Source organism: Macaca nemestrina, chromosome 10 (assembly GCF_043159975.1).
Source record: "Macaca nemestrina isolate mMacNem1 chromosome 10, mMacNem.hap1, whole genome shotgun sequence".
Lineage (NCBI taxonomy): Eukaryota > Metazoa > Chordata > Mammalia > Primates > Cercopithecidae > Macaca > Macaca nemestrina.
Genome location: NC_092134.1, coordinates 79,021,592 through 79,048,865, shown reverse-complemented (window position 1 = coordinate 79,048,865; position 27,274 = coordinate 79,021,592). Strand labels below are relative to the sequence as shown.

The following is a 27,274-nucleotide window of genomic DNA, read 5'->3' as shown; positions in this document are numbered from 1 at the left end:
TTGTATTTTTAGTAGAGACGGGGTTTCACCATGGTCTCGATCTCCTGACCTTGCGATCCCCCCTCCTCGGCTTCCCAAAGTGCTGGGATTACAGGCGTGAGCCACAGTGCCCGGCCAATACTTTTTGAATAAGGGGCCCTGCTTTTTCATTTTGCACTGGGTTCCACAAATTATGGAGCCAGTCCTGGTTAGGGCAGTGGTTGTGGGAATGAAGAAATGATAAGGATCCGTTTGTTGTTAGGAGGTCAAATAGGACTTATTTAGTGATTCATTGGATGAAGTGTTAGGAAGAAGGAGGAAGTAGGATAACTTTCTGCTTTCCAGAGGGATGATGGTGCTCTTAATAAGATAGGAAATGTGGCCGGGCGTGGTGGCTCACGCCTGTAATCCCAGCACTTTGGGAGGCTGAAGTAGGCGGATCAGGAGGTCAGGAGATCGAGACCATCCTGGCTAACACGGTGGAACCTCATCTCTACTAAAAATACAAAAAATTAGCCAGGCATGGTAGTGGGCACCTGTAGTCCCAGCTACTTTGGAGGCTGAGGCAGGAGAATGGCGTGAACCCAGGAGATGGAGCTTGCAGTGAGCCAAGATCGCGCCACTGCACTCCAGCTTGGGCGACAGAGCGAGACTCTGCCTCAAAAAAAAAAAAAAAAAAAAAAAAGGAAATGTGGGAGGAGGAGCAGGCTTAGGGAAAGGGGTAAATAATGAATTCAGTTTTAAACTAGCAGACTTGAGGTACTTGTGGGGTATGCTAGTATCTCAGACTCTCTAATCCCAATTTCTTCCAGTCCCTATCTCCTTCCCCACATGTGACCCAGCCACTGCTTTTCTTTACCCACTCTTCTGTAGGGCCTCTCTTGTTCCTCATCCTTCTGAATCCTCCCACCCCTTTTAAAGCTAGATTTACCTGAAAACAGACATGAAAACAAATACCAAAACACTCCTTACTGGGTTCCAATTCTGAACCCACAGTGAACACCCACCTTTCAACTTCACAGTTGACAAACCCAGGAGGCCCCCATTCCCCTCTTCTTCCTGTTTAACAGACATCATCCCAACTTCCCTCCTCCTTTCTTCTGCAAGACTGGAAAGTGGGTAGAGAGGGGGAAGTGAGCAGAGATGAAAGTCAGGAGGACCTCACATAGATTCTGGGTTTTGGTTTGGGCTTTTTGTTTGAACTTCCTGCCACTCAGTAGGGATAGAGGGGGTCAGGATTACTGGCTGCTCTTGAGAGTGTATGGTTGATCCAAATTTTGAGGATAACGGAGAGACCATTTTCCTCACACACCATGTGAGAGACAGCTGAACAGTGTTTCCTTGTCTCACAGAGTATTTAAGGGGCCAGTTGAGAAGGTATTCTAGTATATCTGTAAATGGCACAGTGTCAGTTCTTCAGTCTTGGATACATGAGATCTTAATGAACCTTTAAAAGACTCAAGTCTCCTCATTTTGAAGACTGCGACACTGAGGCGCAGAGAGGGCAAGGACTGACTCAAGGTCACTGTTTATGTGGGGCCAGAGCCTAGAGCTCAGACCCCCAGTCTCTGCCCCCCTTTCTTCCTGTGCCTTGAGTCTCGCTGGCGTGGGTTTCCCACCAGACACACAAAAGCCTGGATTCTTTTCTTTGTCTAAGACAGACTCGAGACCCATCTGCGTGGAATCTCGAGACACATTGCAGGAGCGGCTTAGCCTCGGGCTTAGACTCCTTTTCCGGGTCGTTGGCGCCGCCTTGTGGAGTTGTGGCAAATTCTCAACAGCTGCAGCTGCAGTCCCAGACTTGGACTCGAAATGATCCCCCAGGCCAAGTTTACACGAGCTGGACGAAAGTGGGGGTGGGTGGGATGGGGAGCCTCTGCTCACTTTGCACAAGCCTCATATTTTGCCTCCCCCTACCCCCGATTTCCTTTTTCCTCCTCCTTCTCGCGCCCTTTCCTCTCTCTGTGCCGGTCCCATACAGATACATTTCCCGATAGAATTGCTCCCCAAACAGCGGGCAAATACAGAGTCTGATCCAGGGGCGGAGGGCAGAACAAATTCAGACTTTATTGTCGGGGAGAGCAAAAAGGGGAGGACCGTGGGTGGGGGGCCGGGGTTGCTACATTGTCAAGCAGAAAGAGTTGATGGGAAGGGGAAGACCAGTGTAGGCCGGACCCCTCCCGGGTCGGCGGCTGAAGGGTTGACGATACGGAAACCACAGAGTCGGGGGCGGGGGCGGGGTGTCACACCCCCGCCCGGGTTGTGCAGTGGAGGTGACTGGTGGGAGGGGACAGCCATGAGGTCTAGGAACTGGGATCGGGGAGGCTACAGACTCGGCGAATTCTGCGGAAGGGGAGGGGCGGGGGCGAGGCTTCTATTGCTTTTTGCTCACAGTTTTGCGGAAGGCGAGGCGGGGGTGGGCTTGGACTGGACACCCCTTGCCCCCCTCGGTACCCCTTGGGCGATGGGTGCTGGTGAAAAGAATGGAACCCGGACTAGGGAGGAAGAAGGCGAGGGAAAGGTCTATGGTGGCATCTCCTTGGTCCCACCCAAGTGCCGGAGATGCCCCCAAGTGCTGCCCCCTGCGATGGGCCCTGCTAGACCTGGGGCTGGGGCATGGTGCGGGGCGGGCACAGTGAGGTTGCAGGCGGTAAAACCAAAGTGCTTATGAGGGACCCAGGATCCCGCCTGCTCCCCTCCCCCTACGGAGGACGGGGGTGTTCACGGAAGCGCTTCAGTTTGGGGTAGGGGGCCGGAGTCCCAGAGTCCGCTTATTGCCAAGAAAATCCATTTCTGTCCCCCCGGACCCCCACCATGGCTTGTGAACCCCGTTTTGTGCTAGGTTTGGGGGGGAAGGGCTGGATGGACATGGCTTTTGGGAGGGGGGGTGTCTCCAAGGGGGCTCGGGGGTGAGACGGCCCCCCCTTTTCTAGGGGAGAGGGAAAGGCAGGGGGCGGGGTTCCCTGAGATCTGGGGTGTTCCCCCCCTTCTGAAGCCCCCCTCCCCCGCTACCCCTCCCCTTTCCTGGAACCCCGTATCTCGGGGTGGGGGGGGAAGGAGAGATCATTTAGGGAGTGCCGGGAGGAGAGGCGGGCTGGGAGCCCGGAGGCCTGGGTCCCGGCTGGAGGTGGGGAGTTGAATGGGAGGGGTTCAGGGTTGAGGTCAGTAGGGGGAGAAGAGGATGGGTCCGTGCGCAGTTCGGATGGGTCCGGGGGCCGGGTGAAGCAGAGGGTGAGTGATCGGCGGTCCCTGGAGAAGAGGTGCGGCTGGAGCCGGGCGCAGGGACAGCGGCGAGCCTGCTGCCGCTGCCATCACTGCAGCCACCGCCAGGGGGCTGGGGAGAAGGCCGCCCGCCAGGGACTTGGGCAGCTCCTTGGAGAAAGTCAGCGTGCCCTGAAGCGGGCGAAAGGTGGAGGAAGAGAGAAGTCACCCAGCGGTCCTGCAAACCACGCCTCTCCCTGGGCAAAGCCCGCGTCCCTCTCTCCTCCCCACCCGCGCCCTCCCATTGCCGAATTCCCCAGCATCCAGGCCTCACCGCCAGCTCCCCGGCGCCCCTAGACTTCTTGTGACGGCTCAGTAGTGGGTTGGGCTTCCCGGCCACTCCGTCTCGGTGCCGCCGGCTGGAGATGTGCTGCAGAGACCAGTGGGTAGGGGGCTGTGAGCTCCCGGAAAGGGGCAACAGCAAGGGGGTATAATCAAGCTCCAAGCACCGGGCCCCTCCCATCTGGCCCCCTGGGGAAAACCCTGAAGAAAGGCCTTTACTCAAGCTCCTTGCTCTCCTTCCCCACTTAGAGGGTGGAGCTTCCCAGAATTTCTGGGAAGGGTCTTAGACCCACCTGTTTCAGCTGGACCTCCGAGTTGACCTTGACATTGCAGATCTCACAGTGGAAAGTTCGGTCCTGGGCAGGAGCCTCTGGTTCCCCCGGGGTGGGAGGCCCCAGCCGAGGGTAAGCTTTGATGGGCCCCAGCCCACTTCGGGCCTCCAGAATTGTCTTGTGCTTAGTACCTGGAGCCCAGAGAGGGCAGGAGGTAAGGGGTGGAAGAAAAATTATCCAGGCCTACTGGGCCTCAAATCTGCACATTCCCAGTTACAATATGAGGGGGAAGGGGTGGGCGCAGTGTGGGTTCTTTCCAAGCTCCTTGGGACCCTCCCAAACAGGTGGATCAGGAGAGAGTCATAGGTAAGGAGTAAGGTGGAAGGGGGAGCTGAGGAAGTAAAGGGCTAAGGAACGGGGGAGAGGGCTGGAGAAGGAGATAGGCAGATAGGCTGATAGGTCTTAGATGGTCTAGGGATGTTGGAAGCCAGGAGCATTAGGATGTAGAGGCAGGGGTGGCCTGAGGACAGGAGAGTCTGGGTGGGGGCAGGGGAGTCCATACCTTTGTTATGTGCCTCAAGCTGGGACAGGGAGTTCACAGCCACCTTGCACAGAGCACAGTAGAGCAGCCGCTTGGCTTTCTCCTCCTCTTCCTTGCTACCCCCAGGCAAGGAAGCTGGGGCTGGAGTCCCCCCTTCACCCTTGGTTACACCCTGACCAGTCTCCGGAATGCTGGGAGGGGATGGGGAGCCAGGCTGTTTCTCTGGGGATCCTGGGGCTGGCCCCAGTCCATTCTCCATGGAAACTGTTGTTGGGGAAGAAACATGGGGATCACCCTAGATGGCTCTTGGAGAAGACTCTTCATGTGGAAGAGTCCCCCCCCCCCCCGATTTCCTGGAGGGCAAGAGACCAGGAGTCCCCACCCTGTTACAACATGCATGCTCTCATGTCCTGGTCCAGAGCCAGATGTGGTCCAGCTGCCGCAGGCTGGGTGTGAAACTCCAATGCTTGGCTCATTCTCCATTAGCTGGGAATGGCCAAGGGGTCCAGCCTCACCAGCCTACCTTCAGGGTGAAGCTGGCAGCAAGCCCAGCCAGGGGGAGAGGCATGGAACAAGGATATAGCCCTCAGTGGCCTGCCAGCCAGTCTGGGCTTCCTGCCAGGACAGCCCCTTCCCGGAGTCTTGCCCAGCCCCCGGGGAAGTACACGAAAGAGCCCTAGGAAGGGGCAGAGGCAGGGTGAGGAAAGGTCTGGAGAGAGAAACACAGGCATGGCAAAAGGGAAACAGAAACAGCAGAACCGGAGAGGGAAGAAACAGGGATGCAGGCTGCTCTATAATTCATGGCTTGATTAAAGATGCACAGGCCCTAGGCCTCAGTGCTGGGTTCTGGCCTCTGTACAGGGGAAACTCTAGTGCTCCCATTCTTGCTCCAGCAGCTGATCCAGTTTCCGGGTCATGGCGAGGCTGGCAGTGGGGGTGGGGAGCTTGTGGGAGGGGAACTCCTCACCCCTCCAGGTACCCATTTGCTTGTTCATTCTATGTCCTTCCCCTTATTTCTCTTACTTTTTTCTGACATTCTTCACCTCCATCCCAATCCAGATAGCACATCCACATCTCAGTCTGGACAGGACTTCATGGTTTATAAAGCAGGGCAGGTATAGTTATCCTGCCTATATCCTCAGATACTGTAGGAACTACATGAGATAATACGTGTGAAGTGCTGTTCAAGAAATGTTAGCGATCACCATCATCACCATCATCATCATCCTCTTCCTCTCCATTTTACAGAGGTGTTAACAAACTAACCCAAGATGATCAGGCTAAGAAGCAGCCAAAGAACAATTAGAACTCAGCTTCCCATGGCCGGGACGGTGGCTCACGCCTGTGATCCCAGCACTTTGGGAGGTGGAGGTGGGTGGATCTCTTGAGGTCAGGAGTTTGAGACCAGCCTGGGCAACATGGTGAAACCCTTTCTATACTAAAAATACAAAAATTACCCGGGCGAGGTGGCAGGTGTCTGTAATCCCAGCTACTCAGTAGGCTGAGGCAGGAGAATCGCTTGAGCCCAGGAGGTGGAGATTGCAGTGAGCTGAGATTGTGTCACTGCACTCCAGCCTGGAGACAGAGTGAGACTCCGTCTCAAAAAACAAACAAAAAACAAAAAACAGAACTCAGTTTCCCCACCTGCCCACCTGCCCACTCACTCTCTCTGTGCATCCCTGAGGGGTTTTTTTTTTGTGTGTGTGTGTGTGTGTTTATTGAGAATGGGGGCCTGGTTTCCAATCTGGTAGTACAGATGTTTGTTTCTCATTCTTCTTAGGGTGGGGCAGGAAGGCCAGGCAAGGATAAGGATGGAGATGTTAGGTCTCTCTGGAATTGGCCATGATTGACATCTGATGTGGTAATCCCAGGATGGAGGTGGCTCATATCTTCCTATCTCAATATTCCTGTTCCAGTTTCTTGGCTGGAAGTATGGCTGAGGATGGTCAGCAGCCATGAGGAAAAAGGAATCTTGTAAACTTGGAAAAGACCTCAAAGATCTTAGTCTCACTCCTCTATTTCCCAGAAACAAACAAACAAACAAACAAACAAACAAACAAACAAACACAAACACCTCTGACTAGGGAGGTCAAAAGATCTACTACCCAACATCATCCAGGGAGTTTCCTAGGTTTCTTGCACTCTCTGTCTTCCCTGAGGGGAGCCCCAGTGGGGCAGGAACTCAGATATTCTGATTCCCTTCCCTGCCCCTCTCCCTAAGATGAAAAGGCCTCTCTCTGGATTTGATGGTTCTCTTTTTCTTGGGGATGTTTGCCAGGTGGCCTCACCCTAGCCCCTCTCTGAGTCACTGGGCTGTGGGGAGGACAGACAGTGGGGACTCTGTTGAGAGGAGCTGTGGTGGGGGTAAGGGTGACAGGATGGAAATTTTACATCACTGTGCTTGGCTCCAGGACTCACCTTGGGTGGGGGTGGGGGTGGGGGTATAGGGACTGAGGAAGAGAGAGATGGAAGCAGAGGAGAGTTCTGGGAAAGGGGGAGAGAAGAGAGAAGACAGAGATCAGTTGAAGAATATGGGGGGATTCAGACACACCTGGACGGGGTGCTACACCATCCCCATTTGTTGGGGTGCTGCCTGGGGGGGCTAGGTCTCCAGGTTCTCGGATGCCAGGCTCCCTGCCTCTGGTCTTGGCGGCCTCAATGCCTTTGACTCGTCGGGCGTGGCGGTTACCCTTGTAGTGTGCCTCAGCCTGGCTCTTTAGGGATGGAGGAAGAAAATGGAATCTGAGATCACCTTTCATCTGACGGATCTCCCCACAGAGCTCCCTCAAGTCCTGGGTGATCTCAGCAGGCTGCAGTTAATTTTTCCATACACCAATGAGATATAAAGCCCCATGCCAATAAGTCCTGGTTATTCCTGGGGCTCAGACTAGCTTCTCAAGCTTGAGTCCCTGGGAACCTAGGCCCCCACCTAGTTCAGACTCCACCCTACCACCACACCCAGGGCCTGGCTGCTGACTCAGACCCCTCACCTAGTCCTGGTAGAGAGAGGGGGACCACAAACCTATGGAAGAGTTATAAATTGGGAGAGGCCTAGCAATCCAGTCAGTCAGCATCCTCTTAGATCCCAAGGCTATGTGCCCAAGTCTTCTGCCCCTAGGATCCAGCCTTTGCTGCTTTCACCCTGAGGCTGGAAGTCCCAGGATCCCTGATGCCTGGGCTCCGTCCTGACTACTCCACCCTTGGTCTCATTTTCCCTGAAGTCTCTGTGGACACCCTGGAGGACCCTGGCCCCAAGCCCAGCTCTGGGGACAGAAACAGCAGTGGAGACAGCTGTCAAAACAGAACCATTTGATGGGGGAGGGTAGGGTAGGGCAAAAAGAGGGAAGGGCTATCAGCTTTTGGCTCCCTGCCCCTCTAGTCTTCCACCATCCACCAGTGAGTGGAGCCAGGGTTGATAGACAGGATGCCTGGGGTCCAAGCTAAAGGAGAGGCCTAATGCTGGGTTAGTCCTGCCTTCCCCTCCCCACCCTGCTCCACTCCCATATATACCCCCGCTAAGAATGTACAATCCTGGAGGCACAGGGTCACCCAGACAAGGGCAGAAATAAAAGGTGTGGATAGGCAGGAAAAGAAGATTGACAGCCTAGAGGTAGGGTAGCGGTGTGCAGAGCCCAGTAGTATGGAGAGAGAGAGAGAGAGAGAGAGAGAGAGAGAGAGAGAGAGAGAGAGAGAGAGAGTGAGAGTGTGTGTGTGTGTGTGTGTGTGTCTGGGTACTGGGTAGAGAAACAGAACATGCTTTTATTTTCCCGTACTCAGCAGAATGAGGCGCTCTGTTTTTCTCCAAAAGCTCTCAGGACCTGCACCCCACAAAGTCCCCTCTAGACCCGCACACACTCCCAGAGTCCCAGTGGAGCCTCAGAGGGAGGAAATCTGGGAGGCTGGACGTTTGGGTTTTGGGTTTTGGGTAGCTTCTCCCCAGGGGAAAGCCCCATGGGATAAGAGTAGGGGCCAGGCCTTGTGTGTGATTTGGAGGGAGGAGAATGGAAATGGGGTGGAGAGAGAAGGAAGCCAGAAAGTTAGAGGGAAGTGGGTGGGCCAGGGAGGAGTTTAGCAGAGGCCAAAGAGGACAGAGGCTCTGTGGGGGAGCCAATGACCAAACTCTGCCCCGTGCCCAACAACCAGTGGGCCAGAGGCCACACTCCTGCTCAGACACTGATGGCCACCTATGTTCCAAGAAGCTCTGAACCAGGGATGCCCAAGTCTCAAGGGAGGGAGGGATCAACGTTAGAGGACTGATCTACTTCATGTCAAAATACACAGCAATGTCTTGTCCCTCTCCAGTGCCTTCCACAAGACCCTGCCTCTCCTGCGGTATCCCTATTCCCTGCTCTTTGCCTACTATCCCCTTAATCCCTGTCCCTCACCCAGAGTAAGCCTTCTTACCCAGCCTCTGCCCTCCCTCAAGGTCCCCTGCTGCCCCTGCCCCACCCATTGGGTAGATGAGCAGCTTGGCTTCTTACCTGAGAATTGAAGCGGATTTGACAGACATTACAGGAAATGACGGGGCGCTTGGTCTTGAGCAAGGGTCCCCCAAAAGTGTGGGAGAGCACAGCCTTCTGTACAGGGTCCATCTGTGGAGGCAGACTGGGGTGAGCTGGGAACCCTAGCGCAAGCTCATGTCCAGCATTCCCCAAACACAGATATCTGTGTTGAACCAAGGTCCCCAGACCATTTCTATCCCTTAATATGCCTGAGGGCTCTGAGCCTCAGTCTTCTGTTTCTCTCTTAGCCCAAGCTTCATAGCACTGAAAGGGACCTGATCGATAACTGGCCCAATGCTCCCATTTTACAGAACATAGAAGTGGTTTGCCCAACGTCACACCATGAGTTAATAGCAGATCTGGTATCTGAACCTGGACTCCTGCCTTGGTCCATCATACCATGAACATCCAACTCTGTCGCCTTGACTTATCTCCTACAGTGAAGCCAATCTACCAGAGGCCTCTGACATGAAGTCCCAAAGCACCCTAGATCCTAGGGCCTTCAGCTGAAGCCTCTGAACCCTTTGGGCCTCCACTCTGGGGTAAGACGATCACCAAGCCCAGCCTCTGGTCCCAGGAGACAGATGTTCCCAGCCTCCCATCTCTGGGCCCCTGGTCACCCTAACACATTCCCTCTCTGGACCTCTTAAAGGCAGCAACTTCTAGAGGGAGTAAAAGAACTCAGGAGAGAGTAGGAGCTCCTAGTGAATCATGGGGACTAAGTGGGGGGACCTAAGCACCTGGGCTGGCCCAAGGCAACCCAGGGATCTTCTGAACCTTCTCTCCCTGATCATGAGGGTTTCTAGGGCAGAGCTGTGGGGCTGGGCGGGATTAGGAACCATCCCTGGGTCAGCAGATGTCTTTGCAGTCTCCTGCCAAGAGTTCATATGAGGAAGGGAGAGGATGGGAGTTTCTCTGAGGCTTTCTACTATCAGGGGATGAAACCAGGGGCTCAGAGGCATGAAAACTGCCTCCCTCAACAGTTCTCCTCCCTTTTGGCCTCTAGGAAGCTAGGGAGAGGCAAGACTGGAATGTAGCTGAGACTGAAGATTGGGGGATGGCTGGGCTTTCTCCTAAGAATAGGACAGAATTAGGACTGAAACCTTATCTTCCAGGTGGAGGGATCAAGTGAAAAATAGTTGCTGGAGACTTGGGATTTTTATCTCCTCAGCCGAGCCCGTCTCTGTGACAGGTCTTTAGGGTTTCCAATGAGACACTGGTGAGAGAACAAGAAGTGGGGGAAAGTGGTAAGAGTCAGAAAAGCCCTGCCCTCTGGACTCTCCTTTGCCTCTCCCCAGTAGTTTCACTGGCTGGGTGGGGTTAACGTCAGGAAATGGGCTTTAGTATCCCTGTGAAATAGATGGTGGCCTCATCCATTCTGCTCCATTTGGGTAGCGCTGAAGGCAGGGACCATGACTGGGTTCAGATAACTGGTCTGACTAACAAGGTCAATCTCTTGGCCTACTCTTGGTTGGAAAGAAGCCTCTCTAAGGGCTCACTTTTTTACCTCAGCTTCTCAGAAGCCCCAGTCACATCCAAGGAAAAGCCAAACAGGAGAACGGGTGTGTCTGTGTGTGTTAGGCAGGCTGTGATCAATCTGTGCATGGGTGGAGTGTGAATAAGTGTCATGTACTGTGTGTACATCATTTATACATCAACATTCTGCGTTGGGGGCTTTGGTGACACCATCAATGGTCAGGTGGTGTGATCTTCAGCTGTGTGTTTATCGGTGTGAATGTGTGATGTGTTTGGCAGAAAGACAGACAGACAGACCAAATTGGAGACAGGCTTTCATCAGAAAGGGGAGACAGACGGCTGCTCTCAGCTCCCAGTCTCCAGGCCTTAGTCCTTCCGATTTAGAGACCCCCAACTCTGTTCCAGAGTTCTCCTCAGCCCTGGGCTTCCTCACAGGCTGGGTGGGGAATGGGAATTCAAACAGAAACTCAGTCTGGGCCAGGAAACCCAAGTTGGATGAAAACAGTAGGGAGAGAGGAGCGGGATGGAAGCGGAGAGCAGTCTCCTGGTTCCGTCTATGCTCTGTCTCATCATCCCAGCCTGCTTTCCAGAGGGGCTGAGGACACAGGACCCCGAGGATGACTTGTGGACTGGCCATCCCAGCATCCATACCCTGAGAATGGTTTCTGTCCTACCTGGGTCCTTCCTCCAGGGTGAGAACCTTAGCTCTTGCACAACCCCCTCCCCTGGTTTAAGTCCACAAACACCAACTAGGAGTGGGAGTGGGGAGTGGGGAAGAGGGCACCAGTGGAGTCAGGTGGGTGCTTCCCACCCTCCACCAGCAACTAAGGAGACACCAGGCTGAAGGTGAGGACTCCTGGGCCCAATCCCTGCGCAGGTGGAATGTGAGCCACTGAAGTGCTGCTCCAGGCCAAGGTCAGGAGGCCCCGGTGACCTAGATGAGGGCTCCCTGGGGAGGGGTGAAGGCCAGCACCTCCCAGAGCCCATCTCACTCCAGAACCTCTTCCCTGGGATGCTGGCTTGGACACAGCCTGGAAAGGTCTATAAAACAGTCCCCTCCCACCTGCCCTCCAACAGTAGACATGAAGGGGAACCGCTCCCTGAAGCTGGGGCAAAATGAATCAGGAAGGGCAAGGGAGAGGGAGGGGGGAAACCAGATCAGGAACACGAGGGGTGCTATTATTATATTTCTTTCCATTGCCCTTTATCTGATGGAACCCGCTGCCCCTTGTGTGAGCACCCCACTTCCCCACCCACCACAATTAAGATGAAAAGGGAAAGGTGGTAGAATCTCAGGGACGGGAAGACCTGAGGAAGGACTGAGATAGGAAAGAGAAGGAGCTAGGGGGTATGTACAGAGCAGGTGGAAGCTGGTGGGGGAGGGATGCTGGGAAGGGGCCGGGGCTGGAGAGGAGGGATCTGATCAGTGTGGTCATTGGAGGGCAGGTGTAGGACCTGACAGGAAGTCTGAAGATTTGGGGGACTCCGAGAATGTGGGAAGCAGAGGTGAGGGTATCCAGTATGGTGGCAGTAGTCTGGGGGCATGAGCTGGGATCCCGAGATTGGTTAGGGCCGCGCCGGTGTGGGGGATGGGCCGGACAACCCGAGGACCAGGCAGAGGAAGAGGTAGCCAGCCCCGCAGGGGCGGGCGGGGACGGGGTGGGGGTGCGCTGCGGCAGCCGCGGGAGTCAGGGAGAGAGGAGGGGCCGGGTGGCTTACCCTGCGAGACCCTAGGGGCCGCGGCTCCATGGCCCGGGGTAGCGGACCCGGGCTGAGGGGCCGAGCCTGGCCGGGCCGGGCAGGCCAGGGACGCGGCGCTCGTTGCCCGGGCGGCTCGGGGCTGTGCGGCCCGGCCGGCGGGGAGAAGGGGAGGCGGCGCTGGCCCGGGCCGGAGCCCGCCCCGGAGGCGGGGCCGAGGACGGGGGCGGGGACAGGGACAGGGACAGGGAGCTGAAGAGGAATGAAAGGGGGCTAGGGCGGAAAGAGGGGGATGTCCATTATCCAGACACTCCTAGGAAAGAGCTTGTTCGGAAGAGAAGAGGCCACTTGGCCCCGCGGCAGGGGCATTGACCAGATGACCTCGTTGCTTCCACTGGGGCTCCTTCTTGGGTCCGGGGTCCCCACCAACTCAGACATTTCTCCTTTCTTTCACCCCTTTTGCCCCGACCTTCCCTTGATCCCCTGCTGATAGTCTGTCTTCAGAGTCCCCAGACGACCCTTCCCCGGCTTCCTCTGCAAAGGCGGCCCGTATGCTGCTACCCTTTTACAAGTCACTTCCCTCCCTAGGGATGGGAAACTGAGCCCAGGTACCCAGGTGTCAGGCATTGCTCTCTCAGAGACTCTTCCAAATTGTGGAGCTGAGGGCACCCAGGGCAAAAGCGACCTCAGACTGGGGATGTCGTTCCTAACTTCTTCCCACCTCCTACCCGCGCCCGCCACCTGCCGGAGAACCAGGCTCTCTGAAAGCCTACGCTTCATGCACCTGCTGCCCTCTGGCGGTTCAGTGGGGCCAGCATTGGGGGACTGAGGCTGTAGGGCCCAGCAGCCCCACTCCCCCAGACACCTCGTTCTGTCTAGACAGGTCCTGGGATTTCCAGTCTTTCATCTCTAGGTCTCATCTTCTCCCATTCCACCTAGGGCAGAGAGATTAGTGAAGCAGGGGGCTGGATCTAGAGAGAGGGTGGCTTTGGGAAACAGTGAGGGATGTCCAAGGGCAGAGGGAAGCAGTGGAGTTAGTGGGAGGAGAATGAGGGGAGACAGTAATTCCAGAAGAGGTCTAAGGAGTACGAACTGCCCAAGTAGGAGAGAGTGCGGGAGGTGCCAGTCCCCTGGGAAGGAGAGACTCTGTCATGAATAATACCACTACCACCATCTAATGTTGATTGAGCCCTTGGAATGTGCCAGCTTCTGTACTGAGCTCTTTGCATGGATTATCTAATTTAATCTTCACAACCACTATTTGAAGTAAGTACTATTATTGTCTTCATTTTATAGATGAGGGAACTGAGGTTTTGAGAGGTTAAATAATTTGCCCAAGGTCATAAGCTAGTAAGTGGCTGAACTGGGATTTGAATTTAAACCTGGGCAGTCTGACTCCAAAGCCACATACTTAACTGCTGCACAGTACTTCCAAAGGTCGGTCTGCAGCTTTTCTGCAGTCCTCATTCCCCTGCAGAATTTGACAGTATTGATGCAGCCCGCCACACTCTCTCCCTTGGCTTTTCCAACTCTACAGGAACATATTTCCCTCCCCACCCCCTCCAGTGGCTTTTGCATTCCTTTGCTGAAGCCTCTTCCTGTTCCCACTGCCTAATTCTGCATGTTCCCAAAGGCTAAGGCCTTGACCATCCTATGTTTCTCTCTTTACTTCTCTCTTAAATAAAAACAATAGCAATAGCATAATAATCATAGTAGCTAACACTGATCGAGCACTTAGTTTGTGATAGGCATTATGATTATGTAATATGATCTCACAACCTTGTGAGTTGGTGTTAATACTATCCCATTCTCAGCCTGGGCAACATGGCAAAACTCCATCTCTACTAAAAATACAAAAATTGGCCAGGCGCGGTGGCTTACGCCTATAATCCCAACACTTTGGGAGGCTGAGGTGGGCAGATCACAAGGTCAAGAGATCGAGACCATCCTGGCCAACATGGTGAAGCCCTGTCTCTACTAAAAATACAAAAATTAGCTGGGCATGGTGGTGTGCGCCTGTAGCCCCAGCTCCTCAGGAGGCTGAGGCAGGCGAATTACTTGAACCCAGGAGGCTTAGGTTGCAGTGAGTGAAGATTGCACCACTGCACTCCAGCCTGGGGGACAGAGTAAGTCTCTGTCTTAAAAAAAGAAAAAAAAAAAAAAAAGAAAGAAAGAAAGAAAGAAAGAAAAAACTATCCCATTCTACAGTTGGTAAAACTGAGGTTCAGAATGGTTAAATAACTTGCCTAAGGTCACACAGCCAGTACTTTGGAACATCAAGTTAAATTCTGCCAATCAGATGCAGGATGCAGTTCAACACCCTGCTGAACTCTTTAAGCTTATCCATGCTCATCGCTTTAAATACCTCTGCTAGAGGCAGTGGAGCATGAACTCTGCAGGAGTCGAAACCCTGGATTATCCAATCAACTAAGTAGCTTTGTGACCTTGGACAATTCACTTAACCTCTCTGCATCTGTGTTTCCTCATCTATACAATAGGGACACTGATGGGGTTGCTAAGATCTGAGGTCAAGTGTAAGTCAGGTGTTTAGATGGGGGGAAGTATTCTCCCCATCTTATGACCTATCACATCCAATCTTGCACTTTCTCAAATGCTCCTTTCTAGCCCTTGTTCATGCTACTTACTTCAGTCTGGAATGTTCCCTAAGGCTACTTTAAAACTCTTGCCAATAATTCTTCAAAGCCCAAATTATATGTCACCTGCTCCAGGTTAAATCCCTTTTTCCTCTGCTCTCTGTTTTTCTGCCTAGCTCTGGTTGGTCCCTTAGGACCCACCATATCCAGGAAGGTCTTTCTTGACACTTGGGCTTCCGTGCAAGCAAAATGCCTCTGACACAGCTCTTCTCACACTGCATAGGGTTAACTTGTTATCCTTCCTACTAAACTAGGAGCTCCCCAAGTGTGGTAACTGAGTCCTGTGTCCCTGACACCAGGCACAGTACTCAGCATATAGTAGGTACTCAAAAAAAATTTTTTTTTTGTTAAATTGAAATTTTTTTTTTTTTTTTTTTTGAGTTGCAGTCTTGCTCTGTCGCCCAGGCTGGAGTGCAGTGGCGTGATCTTGGCTCACTGCAAGCTCTGCCTCCTGGGTTCACTCTCCTGCCTCAGCCTCCCAAGTAGCTGGGACTACAGGTACCTGCCACCATGCCAGGCTATTTTTAAAAAATATATATTTTTAGTAGAGACGGGGTTTCACCATGTTAGCCAGGATGGTCTCGATTTCCTGACCTTGTGATCCATAAACTGAGTTTTTGTTAGGGTCTCTGCCACAATATTTATAACTTTCCCCCTGTTTTGCTACGTACTTGTCTATCTTTCTCCCCTGAATATAAGTTCTTTAATTTAGGACTGTCTTATATTTACCCTCATGTCTCCGTTGTGTCTAGAACAATGCCTTGCTTATAGTTAGTACTCAATTTTCTCAACTGTAAAATGAGGACAATAACAGCTACCCCACAAGGTTTCTTTGATGGTTGAGATATGAAAAAACAGTCTGAAAACTTAAAAGTGCAATGCAAATGTGTCTGGGTTCTTTGGGAAGAGTTTGGGGGGAGCAGCTGTGGCAGAATGATAACTCTATTTGAAGCCAGATGCAATGGGTTCAAATCATACCTTAGGCACATACTGTGTCAACTTATATAAATTACTAAACCCTCTGAGCCTTAGTTTTTGCTTTTTCGTTTGTTAAATGGAATAATAATGTCTACCTTGTTGGGTTGTTGTGAAGGTGAAATGAGATTGCAGATAGAAACATCTGCTACAGTGCCTGGCGTGTAGTCGATGCTCAATACATGTTTATGGCTAAATATGATTTGATGTGGATTATTTAAGTTGAATAAGGCTGACTTTCCCCAAACCTTTAGCTCTAGCCCACCTTCCAGGCTTCAAATTCTATCTGTAGGACATTTTGGGCTCAATGTCCTACTGGTATGCCAAATCACCATATCCTTTTTTTAAAAAAAATTTATTATTATTTTTTAAAACATACAGGCCAGGCACAGTGGCTCAAGCCTGTAATCCCAGCACTTTGGGAGGCTGAGGCGGGTGGATCACAAGGTCAGGAGTTCGAGACCAGCCTGGTCAAGATGGTGAAACCCTGTCTCTACTAAAAATATAAAAATTAACTGGGCGGCTGGGCGCGGTGGCTCAAGCCTGTAATCCTAGCACTTTGGGAGGCCGAGACGGGCGGATCACGAGGTCAGGAGATCGAGACCATCCTGGCTAACCCGGTGAAACCCCGTCTCTACTAAAAAATACAAAAAACTAGCCGGGCGAGGTGGTGGGCACCTGTAGTCCCAGCTACTCAGGAGGCTGAGGCAGGAGAATGGTGTAAACCCGGGAGGCGGAGCTTGCAGTGAGCTGAGATCCCGCCACTGCACTCCAGCCTGGGCGACAGAGCGAGACTCCGTCTCAAAAAAAAAAAAAAAAAAAAAAAATTAACTGGGCATGGTGGTACGTGCCTGTAATCCTAGCTACTGGGCAGGCTGAGGCAGGAGAATGGCTTGAACCCAGGAGGCAGAGGTTGCAGTGAGCCGAGATCATCATGCCACTGCACTCCAGCCTGAGAGACAGAGTAAGACTCCGTCTCAAAAAAAAAAAAAAAAAAAAAAAAAAATAGATAAAGCTTTAGCTTTAGCACCACATGCTAAAGGGAATTCATCACCCTCACCGGAGACCAACTTCCTTTTCCAACCCTCTGCCTCTGTCAATGGTGACTTCCATCCAGTCACAAAGACCTGAATGCTGGAGTCATCCTTGACTCATGCCTTCTCTTCTCCCTCACCCTCAAACACCAGCTGGTCACCATGACCTGTCAATATTTCCTTGGAATTACCTCCCCCATTCTTCCTTTCTCTCCATTCATACTGCCACTGCCACCAGCCCAGTCTGGCTTTTGAGGCTTACCTTGGGCCTGCATTGCTAGGACAGCCTCCTAACTGTTCACCTTCCTCCTGCCTCTGTTCCCTTTCATCCAGTTGCCCCACTCACTTTCCTCAAATGCTGCTCTTACCAAGTCAGTCTCCTACTCAAAAATAGACAGTGGTGGCCGGGCATGGTGGCTCATGCCTGTAATCCCAACACTTTGGGAGGCTGAGGCAGGCGGATCACCTGAGGTCAGGAGTTTGAGGCCAGCCTGGCCAACAGGGTGAAAACCCATCTCTACTAAAAATATAAAAATTAGCCAGGTGTGGTGGCACATGCCTGTAATCCCAGCTACTTAGGAGGCTGAGGCAGGAGAATCAGTGACCTCGGGAGGCAGAGGTTGCAGTGAGCCGAGGTCGTGCCGCTGCACACCAGCCTCGGCAACAGAGTAAGACTCCGTCTCATAAAAACAAACAAACACACAAATAGACAGCACCTTCCTATTTCATACTGTATTAAATCTAGACCATCTTGCCAGTCCTCCAAGCCCTATCCCATTGATCCTACCCACCCAGCTGTGGACTCCAGAGAGGTGAAACTTACAAACAGACATGCTTATTTTCTTGCTTATTCCCTCTTTCTGGATTCAGCACCTACACCCCTCCTACCTCCCTACTGTTACTACCACCAATTTAAGTCTCATTACTTCTCTAGATGGTAGGGCGATTCACTGTAGGACTAAATGGGATAATTCATATAAAACACTTAGCACAGTGTCTGGCCCGTAGCAAGATCTCAGCAAATATTAGCTATTATTATTGTTGTTAACACTACACCAGATGGCCCACAGTACTCAAAATTAACTAGAATTAAGGAAGATGGGGTCATAAGAGGAGATAAAGAATTAGAAACAGGAGAAGAGGGCAGAGGTGGGTCTGAGAGGGAAAGATCGGGTCACAAGTGGATGGAGAAGGCAGGCAGGCTGCTACTTACGGTGCTGTAGTTGCTGAAGAGGCCAAGGGTAGGGGCCGGCTCGAGTGGGAAGGGCAGGATCTGCTTGAGGTCCAGCGGGGGCTGCATGATGGGGGGCTGCCGTAGCAGAGGCAGGGGCCCTGCCCGGCTCAGGCTGCCTGAAGGGCAGAGAAAACATTTTGTGGAGTAGGAAGATTAAAGCTTGGAAACCCCACCCAAACCTGCCAGTCCCACTCCCTAACCAGGGCCCCCACACTCAGAAGTGTCACCCCAGTGCACAGTGTACACACTTCCCCTGCTGGCTCCAGAGCAATGGAGCACAGCGCCCTGTGGGTCTGGGGGAGGATGTAGACTGGTCCTTCCCTTCTGGGTGGTTTTCACTTCCCCCTTTTCCAGCCTCCCTCCCCCAAAGTCTCTAGGCACATTACCCAGTAAGAGCCCATACCTTTTCTGCAGGCTGCCTGCTGAACCAGCAGGACTCCCAGCCTCAAGCCCCTGGCCACCCTCTTTTTCTGGTTTTGCTTTCCCCCAGGGGATCCTAAAGCTTGGTATCACCCCAGGAAGAAGACAGTCAAGTGGGTGATTCATCCCACTGACCAGAGGGCGATATTGGGACTTAGATTTGGAGGGGGCTGCTGAATCTCTCAGATGCCCTAGAATTAGATTTTGCTGTAATTATAATTTTTTTTTTTTTTTTTTGAGACACAGCCTCACTCTGTTGCCGGGCTTGAGTGCAGTGGCGCGATCTCGGCTCACTGCAACCTCTGCCTCGTGGGTTCAAGCGATTCTCCTGCCTCAGCCTCCCGAGTAGCCGGGATTACAGGCGCCCGCCACCACACCTGGCTAATATTTTTTGTATTTTTCGTAGAGACGGGGTTTCACCATGTTGGCCAGGCTGGTTTCAAACTCCTGATCTTGTAATCCTCCCACCTCGGCCTCCCAAAGTGCTGGATTACAGGCGTGAGCCACTGTGCCCGGCTTCTAATTATAATTCTTAATTAACTATTGACACCTGTGGGGGTAGGTAGCGGGTGGTTTTTGCTCTGGGAGGTGAACTACCGAGGCCATTCTCAGAGCCCCTTCTCCCAACCTTCCTCAGTCTTCCCCAAGGCCCTTTTGTCTCACCGGGAATGCTCAGCTACAGGTCCAGTTCTGCAGGAGGAACCTCAACCTGGCCTCTGGGTGGGGAATGCCTGGGTCTGACCCCAAGGGGAAATGAAAGTCCAGGCCAGCCATTCAACTACCCTTTCCTGAAACCTTTTCCTCCTCCTCTCAGAGTCATGGGAGGAACCCACCAAAGGGGCAGCCCAAAGGTCCTCAGAGCCCCTCTGGGCTTCCACCGGCCCAGCTCCCTTCTGCGACCCTGCTGTGCACCAGTTGGGGAGTTGTGGCCACCCTTCACTGCTCCAGTAACCCCCTGACAGCAACAGGGGTTCCCAGGAACAAAGGCAAACCGAGGAGGCTGCATGCTTGGCCCGTCCTCCCTTGACCTTACTAGGGCAGAAGGTCCCCAGGATCCCTTCCTGTTCCCTCCATAGAGACCACCCCCTTTCATACCTTTAGTTTCTTGTGCCTGCTGCCCCCAGGCAGTGGCCTGGCCCTGGCCCCCCAGGGGCCTGGGCCTGACAGCGTCCCCTTCCCTTGGTTCTGCCCTCTGCCCCCTCCCTTGCCAGCCCCCTCCCCCTCAGCCCAGTCAGTAGAATCAGCCAATCAGAATCCTGGAAAAGTGGGGCAGAGGGGAGGGCAGGGGAGCAGGGATTAGGGGAATCTGAGGCGAGAGGGAGGGGGTGGGGAGGGCTCAGGCACAGCTGGGGGCAGGGAGCTGGTCCAGAAAGGTCTGGAGGGGTCTGTCTCTTTCACCCCATGCCAGGGTGGATGGTCAGGGTGACTGAGACAGAGGGGGTGTCAAGGCTACTGGGAGCTTGGGCTTCAGAATTCTCAGGGCTGAAGGACAGGGTAAGATCCTTGGTTTTGACCCTTAAGTAGCTGGTGGTCTGTATGCTTTGTGTCTATTCCCTCCTCTGTCACCTTCAAGGTTGGGATGGGGTAGAGAGAGGACACACACACACACACACACACACACACACACTTGGGATGGGGTGGAGAGAGGACACATGCACACACACACACAGCGAGACCGACAGATGAAAGTGAGAGGATGGGAGAGTGGTAGCAGCAGGAATAGGTGACGGAGGAATGGGACGGTGACACTGAGAGATAAAAGGATAGAGAACAATGGAGAGATGTCAGAGAGTGAAATCAGACATACAAACAGAAAGACACTGCCGAAAAGCTGGACACAGGGCTACAGACTAGGGCAGACAGACTGAAAGACACAGAACAGAGACAGCAAGAAAGATAAAAGAGAAGAGAGAGGGACAGACAGACCGACGGGGCAGCTTGACCATCTCCCCTTCCTGGTCTGTCCCCTCATGGCATCTCCCCTCTGTGCTCCACCCTCCCTTACTGCCTGTTACCCAAGGCCAGGGCAGCCTTAACGAGCCCCAGGCGGCATCAGGAATGGTGAGAGAAACCTGAGTGCTCCCAGAGTCCCCTGCACCCAGCATCCACCCCCAGCAGCTGGTTTTGGGCTGGCACTTGCCCTGCCCCAGAGCACCAGAGGCTGAAGCTTGGCTTGACCCTTTCCCAGGTTCTAGATTTCTCTAGGCTCCCACTTCTTGAAGCCATCTTAAGAGGAGACAGTAGAGTTCCAGAAAAAGCCACAGAAAAAAATTTGAGGCTACTATGTGCCAGGTAATGAATTCCAAGTATTATCACATTTAACCTCTGAAGTAGCTCAATGAAGTAGCCATGATTCAATGCAGTAGCTGATAATATTTTTTCTACTTGACTTATGAGGAAATGGAGACTCAGAGAGGTTAACAAACTTGGTTGATGTCACACAGCCTGTAAATATCAGAGCTGAGATATAGATCAAGATCTGTTGGACTCTATAGCAAATTCTTTCTCTGTGCTACCTTACTCCCAAAGGGCTTGAATTTAACTGAAGCAGAGATCTGAGCACAGGCTTCTTCCATCTTGTTCAAGGAGAGGAAGAGGAGAGCAAGTTCCATGCACTTCCTCAGGATGGAGTCCTCATTTTTCCTCCAGAGGAGGGATAGAGGAAAACAGGTAGCAGCCACTCAGTTATCTATGGCTAGCAACTCATCTTTTCCACAGACATGAGCCCTGGGTGAGCGGGGGAGGGGAGGAGAGTGGGAGAGAGGGGTCAAATGAGGGTACAGTGAGGGAAAGAAGCAGGGCGGGCAACTGGAGACAAACTGTCTCCTTCCCAGATTCCTGGGTCCACTCCATTCTGAGGTGGCGAGAGAGACAGATGGCAGCTTTTGGGTCGGGTGGGCAGAAACAGGATTCTTGGTTTCAGGTAGCCCAGGCCTCAGGCCCCTCCCCTCTTTTTCTGAGGCTAACAATAGTTGCCGCTTTTTGAGGCTTTACTATAGGCCAGGCACTTTACATACACAATCTCCCAGTAGGTGGTCCCACCACTCACTAGCTGGGTGAGCAGCTAGGTTCTCTGACTCTCAGTCTCATTTCTCATCTGTCAAATGAAAACACTACTTGCCTCACCAAGTTGTTGAGAGGATTGAACAAATTCCATGTAAAATGCTGGTATGTCACAGTGAGAACTCAATAAATATTTGCTGAATAAATGAATCCTCGTCTTATAGATGATGACAGTCGGCTCAGAAGGGGAGTTATTTGGCCAAGGTCACAGTTAGTGAGTGATGTGAACCTGTCTCTCTGGTTCCAGAGACAGGGCTTTCAAGCACTCCACTTTTCTGGCTAGATCTGGAAAGGGATGGGGGGAAAGGCAGGAATATAGGAAAGGCTGGGGAGGCAGGAAATGAGTAGGAAATGCAGGGCTTTTGACTTCTAGCTAGGTAAAATCTCTAGGCAGGTTTGGCAGAAGAGGTGGAGAGCAAACTGAAGTGTGTGTAAGTGTGTGTGTGTGTGTGTGTGCGCGCGCGCGCGTGTGTGTGTGTGTGTGGCACCCATGTCAGGCAAGGCAGGGAGGAGCTGAGGCCTGGCTGGGGCAGGCCACTCTTGAGGGAAGCTTATTAGAGTAATTACCTCCAGCAGATAGAGCCCCACCCAGCTTCATCAGGAATTGCTAAATGCTTTATTAAAGAAAGCTCCCAACACGATTTAGAGGGGGTGAATTCCAGACCCTTGGATGGATGTCCATCTGTCCATTTTCACACCCTACTTAGCCCTGGGCACTTTGATCCTGCTCAAGTTGCCCTGTCAGCACTAACCCTCAACCAGGCCACATCTGGCTTCCTCTATTGGTTTTTTCCTTTCCCTCTTCCCCAGAAATTCGGGCCAGGTCTGGAGCCCCAGCCCCTTGGCTATTTTAGGTGGGGCCCCATGCCTCAAGCCCTGTTGGTAAAGAATGCTTAGGGAGTGGCTGCATCTGGGTAGGAATAGGAGCCAGGAAAGGTGTTAGTACAGGGCTGTGGGTTAGTGTTGGTTGGAAGACTGGGCCAGAATGAGATTAAGATCAGAGAGAGATACTGGGGTTAAAGGTGCAAGTAGTTAGGGCCCAAGGTGGTAAAAAGCATAGGGTCAGTACTGGGTTAAAATGGGAATTAGACTTGGGCCAAAGGAGAAATTGCGATCTCTTCTCTGATTAATCTCTTTTTCCCTTCGGGCCCTTTGGCCTTGTCTCCCTCCCTAGAAGTGCCTAAAATTAAGGGCGGGGTGGGAGGAAAGCTTTGAACCCCTGGGTCTTTTTTACCAAGTGCCATATATATGCCCCCTTCTGCCTCAATTCCCCCAGCTTGGCAAGAGGCAGGCTGAGGACTGGAAAGGCTTTGAAGTCAAAGATGAAAGAGACAAGGGGGATGATTATGAACAACTACTCAAAACACCATGCCTAATAACCCCAGGGTGGATGTAGGTGGGGACTGGGCCTAGAGGGAGGAGTTGACTGGGAAGGGGAGAGCAGGGAGGCCCCTGGGAAATCTTTCCCAACTTGATTGGAAAGGGCCTCCTTCAATGCGCCCCTACCCTTACTGCACCAGGGACTCAGTTGGAAAGGATGGTATTGAAAGGCTTAGAACAGGGAACCTGAGCCCAGAACTGCCATCTTAAACCTGGGGCCCAGACTCTAGGTCTTGAGCAGGCTGGCTGGGTGTCACATGCTGGGCAGGGAGGTTTTAGGGTCCCTCCAGGGCTACCATGCATACGGATTCAGAGGACCTGAGTGTTCAGAACTGAAACCTTTGTAGGGTCCCTGGGGGTAGGGCCTGAGCCCTGGCTGGCAGCTTCCTCCCTCTCTCCTTCCTTCCTCAAAGAGGGCTAAGGTGTGTGGGCTTTGCCAGAGTTCCTGCCCTCCGTGAGCTTGGCATGAGGAGGGAATTAATTACAGTGTCCTCCAGGGGGATGTGAGGGTCCCACTCGTGGCTGTGGTCCAGTTTCAGAGAATGTGGACCCAGGAATTATTCCTGTGGCTGGGGTCTTGGTCAGGCTCCAGCAAGCAGGTCCACGATGTCCTTTTCAGGGCCTACTGACCAGGGAAAGCACGGCTTATGCCAGCCTGTTCTGGGCAAGCATGATGCTACCTCTCGGGCTATGCCCGGGGTGGAGCCAGGGTTCAGGGATCACACAGGTTGGAGGAATGTGGAGCCTGTGCTCTGGGGGACTGAGTGCAATGTGTGTTGGTGGGGGTCACTCTAGCGTCTGGGTGGTATTCATAGAAGAGTGGGTAATAACTTCCCCTGCTGGAGAGGCTCTTGAGAAGGAGGCAGGCAACCAGTCATTCATGCCTTCGTTCAGTCATCCATTCAATAGATAGGTGGAGTGCCAGGTGGAGGGGGTGAGACATACAGGAGAGAGAGACTGAGGACACACAGGAGGAGAGAAAAAGAGATGGAGGAAGGGCAGAAGGACAATAGGTAGTCAACAGGAATAGGCAGTGAAATGAAAGAAGGCAAGAAAGGAAGACAAATAGCAGAGGGACTCAGGAGAGGGATGAGTGCAGGAGCCAGTCAAGCCGTCTGGGTACCAGCATGGAGCCAGGTGTCCTCAGCTGGGGGCAGGGAGACCACAGGTGTCTGTGCCTGGTTGGGGGGCTCCCACCATAAACAGATCCCAGAAACCGGCCTAGCCAGGGTAGAGGGCAGAGGTCAGAGCAGGCCTGTGGACTATTGTGGAGGAAGGGTGGAGGGCAGGAGCCTGCAGCCGGTGCTGATGCAGAGTCCAGAGCACAGCTAGGCCCTTTCCTCCCCCACCCCTGGGGCTCCCTTCCTGATGTAGGTCATGAGGATGGGGTGGCTGTGGCTGACGGGCTGTCAGAGCCCAGCGGGAGTTCCCATCCCCCATCCTTACCCTCTCCATTGCCCCTCCCTCTCCTGCTGCCCCCGGCCCAAGGCAGGGGTGGAGGGAGAAGAAGGAAGTCAGGAAAGAGGGACTCAGGCAGCTAGAGCAGGGAGAGAGAGGGGCAGGTCTCGGCGTGTTGGGGCAGGATGGCTGTGGAGACAGGCTCTGAGCCGCAGGAGCCCTGGATGGACAGTTTCCCACCCCCTATCTTCCCCACCCCCTTTTCTCCCCAGCCCCTCTGCTCCCCAGTCCCTCTGCTCCCCAGCCCTCTTATCTCCGGCCCTCAGGTTCCCACCTCCCACCACACTCACCTCGAAGCTACACCCACCATCTTCTTCTTCCACCCCCCACTTCCTCCTTTCCCCCTTATCCTGGGCCCAGAAGGATGTCGGAGTGTCTAAGCTAAGGGTGGGGGAAGACGCTGGGGCGGGAGACGGGTCAGAACCTTTCCCCCAACTCCACCAAGCCAGGACCAGCCCCCTCCCCCAGCCTCTCGTAGACTGGTATATAATATTCATGAGCCTCATGAATACGCAATGTTCTAATTATGGGGCGGGGGTCTCACTCCGCTCTGCCTCCCGCTTTACCACTCCCTAGATTACCCGGAGCAGCGGCAGCCTGGGGAAGAGGGGAAGAGGGGACCCCAGATGTGGAGCCAGATGAAGGGGGAGGGGGAACCGGTCGCTGACGGGCGGCCGCAGTCACCGCGGTGCCGGGAGATGGGGGGGGCGGTGGGTGACCCACAGAGAGGATCCCAGGAGCCGGGAGCCTGGAGTCGCAGAGACCACTCACCGAGGATCATGCTGGGGACCCAGGCGCCCGGGGTTCCGCGTCGCTCTGTCCCGGGGGCCGTTCTGGCCGGGCTGGGGGTACGGGGGGAGGAGCCGGGGAGGAGCAGAGGCCGGCCGAGGCGGAGCGGGGGCGGGGCCCTCAGCAGGTGAAGACGGGAGGAGGGGACCCGGGCACTCAGGGCTCCGCGAGGGGGCGTCCTGGCCCCTCCCGCTTCCTCCCGCCCTTCTTCTTGCTGCCTGCTGGCCTCCTGGGTTTACGGTGTCACTGCGGCCAGGGCTGGGGGAACAGGACGTGTAGAAGACGGTGTGAGGTGATGGACGAAGCTGGAAACTAGGATGCCTGGGTTCCCGGGAAGGGCTGAGTCTGAGGGCGGGAAGTCCGGTTCTGGGCTGATATGGGGTGGGAAGGGGAGTCGGGGGGAGGCGGGCGGGGGTGCCTAAGTACTTTGGGAGGCGATGGGCCTTGGGTTGGGTGGGATACCTAGGTTCCCTCCAGAGTGATGGACTGAGCAGGGGGCAGGGGAAGTGCAGCAGAAATTGTGTGGGTCCTAATTTGTTGTTCTGGCTTTGGAGCAGGATGCCTGGGGGCTGGGCCTCTGAGGTGAAATGGGATGTTGAAGATGGATCCCAGGTTGAGTTCTGGCTGGGGTCTGAATGCCTGGGTCGTTAGGGAAGGTCTCAGAGAAGAGATTGCAATCAATGGACCTGAGGAGATGGAAATAGAAGCTTGTAACCGAGATCATTAGGGCAACTGGAAGATGACAGAAAATTGAGAACTGAGGCACCTTGTAGAGATGACCTGGATTGGGGTGGGGTGGCGTCGGGGAGCATCTATTCAGGGCCTAAATCTGGGGCATTCCCCACTAAGGCCAGCTTCGATTGAAGAGGACTGGTGCGGAGGCATGAGGGTATTTGGTGAGGTGGAGGGGAAGATGGAGGGTAGGACAAAATGTCTGAGCTGGGGAGAATGTCAGGAGGGAGAGGAAGTACATGCCACTGGGAGGTATTCTTTTCTTTTCTTTTTTTTTTTTTTTGAGACCCGAGTCTCGCTCTGTCGCCCAGGCTGGAGTACAGTGGTGCGATCTCAGCTCACTGCAACCTCTGCCTCCTGGGTTCAAGCAATTCTCCTACCTCAGCCTCCCGAGTAGCTGGGATTACAGGCGCCCGCCACCACACCTGGCTAATTTTTGTAGTTTTAGTAGAGACAGGGTTTCACTATGTTGGCCAGGCTGGTCTTGAACTCCTGACCTCAGGTGATCTGCCTTCCTCGGCCTCTCAAAGTGCTGGGATTATTGGTGTGAGCCACCATACCCAGTCCACTCAGAGGTATTCTTAAGGGACTCCAGTACAAGGCTGGAGTCTGGGACACTGCAGATGTCTGGGGAATATGGAGCCTGAACTTGTCTGTACTTGTCTCAAGAGGGAGGGTGGCAGGCAGATTTCCCAGAATGCCACACAGTTAGCTTCAGGCCAACCCCAATCAGAGGAAAAGTGGGTGGGAACTGGAACGTTTGAGGTTTAGGCAGGTAGAAGTGGAGGGGAAGAAGTCGGTGAAAGGGTGGTGGGCCTGAAGTTTTGGAACAGTTTAGGAAGGGGAAAGAGACTGACATTCCTGGGTTCTGGAGGGAAATTGGGAAGGTGCAGGAAGTTGGAGTTTCTGTTTCTGGGTCCCAGCAATCTCTTGCCCTCACCCCAGTAATCTGGTTTGAAGAAAAGACCTGTTTCTGTACCTGCCAAGACACTCCAGCTCAAGGGCAAGAGAATGCTGGGAGTGCCAATGCCTTAGTCTCCTTCTGATTCAGTGGGGCAGAGATCTCAGGTGATTGGCCTTGCTGCCCAAGTCTGGTGTTGGGAGAGGATATGGGGTTTCTGGGTCCATCAGAGGAGGTCCTCCTGCTCTGGGTCTGTCCTGCCACCATGCTGGTCAACTCTAGTATGAAAAACCTTGCTTCTCCTTAGACCCTGCCCCTCCTTTCCTCTTCCCATTCTTTCTCCTCCTGGGTGGACTCAGAGAGTAAACAAAAGTCATTATCAGGCATGGTCAATTGGTTTTAGAGACCCCTTTGCCCTCAGCTGTTGTCCACCCTGCCACACTGCCCCAGGGACTCTGGGTTAGGAAGACCTCAGAAGAGGGGTTGCTTAAGCTTACCAAGGGGCGGCAGCTGGCTAGAGGACGGGTGACCTTGCAGGCAGCTGGGGTGGGGGGAAGGTGTGTGGGGTGAATTCATTATTGATGAGCCCTGCACCCCGGGCTACTAATGAGCCCAGGCCGGCT

At 53.6% G+C, this 27,274-nt stretch overlaps 1 protein-coding gene across 4 annotated transcripts; it reads right to left on the bottom strand.

The window, feature by feature from the left end:
* Positions 1-2,023: 2,023 nt before the first annotated feature.
* Positions 2,024-25,119, bottom strand: LOC105474222 (zinc finger protein 385A). 4 transcript variants are annotated; one of them, XM_011728716.3, is made up of 8 exons: positions 25,001-25,119; positions 17,888-18,024; positions 8,817-8,927; positions 6,887-7,049; positions 4,357-4,599; positions 3,816-3,985; positions 3,515-3,610; positions 2,024-3,372 (listed from the first exon to the last, which is right to left on the bottom strand). In XM_011728716.3, the coding sequence occupies exons 1-8, from the start codon at positions 25,008-25,010 to the stop codon at positions 3,142-3,144; spliced, it is 1,161 nt and encodes a 386-aa protein (XP_011727018.1). In that variant the 5' UTR covers positions 25,011-25,119; the 3' UTR covers positions 2,024-3,141. The 4 variants fall into 4 exon arrangements, with proteins under 4 accessions (XP_011727018.1, XP_011727019.1, XP_070927735.1 ...); XM_011728717.3 differs by lacking the exon at positions 25,001-25,119 and adding an exon at positions 19,424-19,524; XM_071071634.1 differs by lacking the exon at positions 25,001-25,119 and adding an exon at positions 18,155-18,172.
* Positions 25,120-27,274: the final 2,155 nt, after the last annotated feature.

Bases quoted from the DNA above. Each gene is read 5' to 3' on its own strand.
- LOC105474222 (XM_011728716.3), bottom strand. The intron at 7,050-8,816 runs GTAAGAAGCCAA...CCATCCCTAAAG, and splicing joins AAATCCGCTTCAATTCTCAG to AGCCAGGCTGAGGCACACTA. The intron at 4,600-6,886 runs GTGTGTCTGAAT...CCCCAACAACAG, and splicing joins TGGTGTAGCACCCCGTCCAG to TTTCCATGGAGAATGGACTG.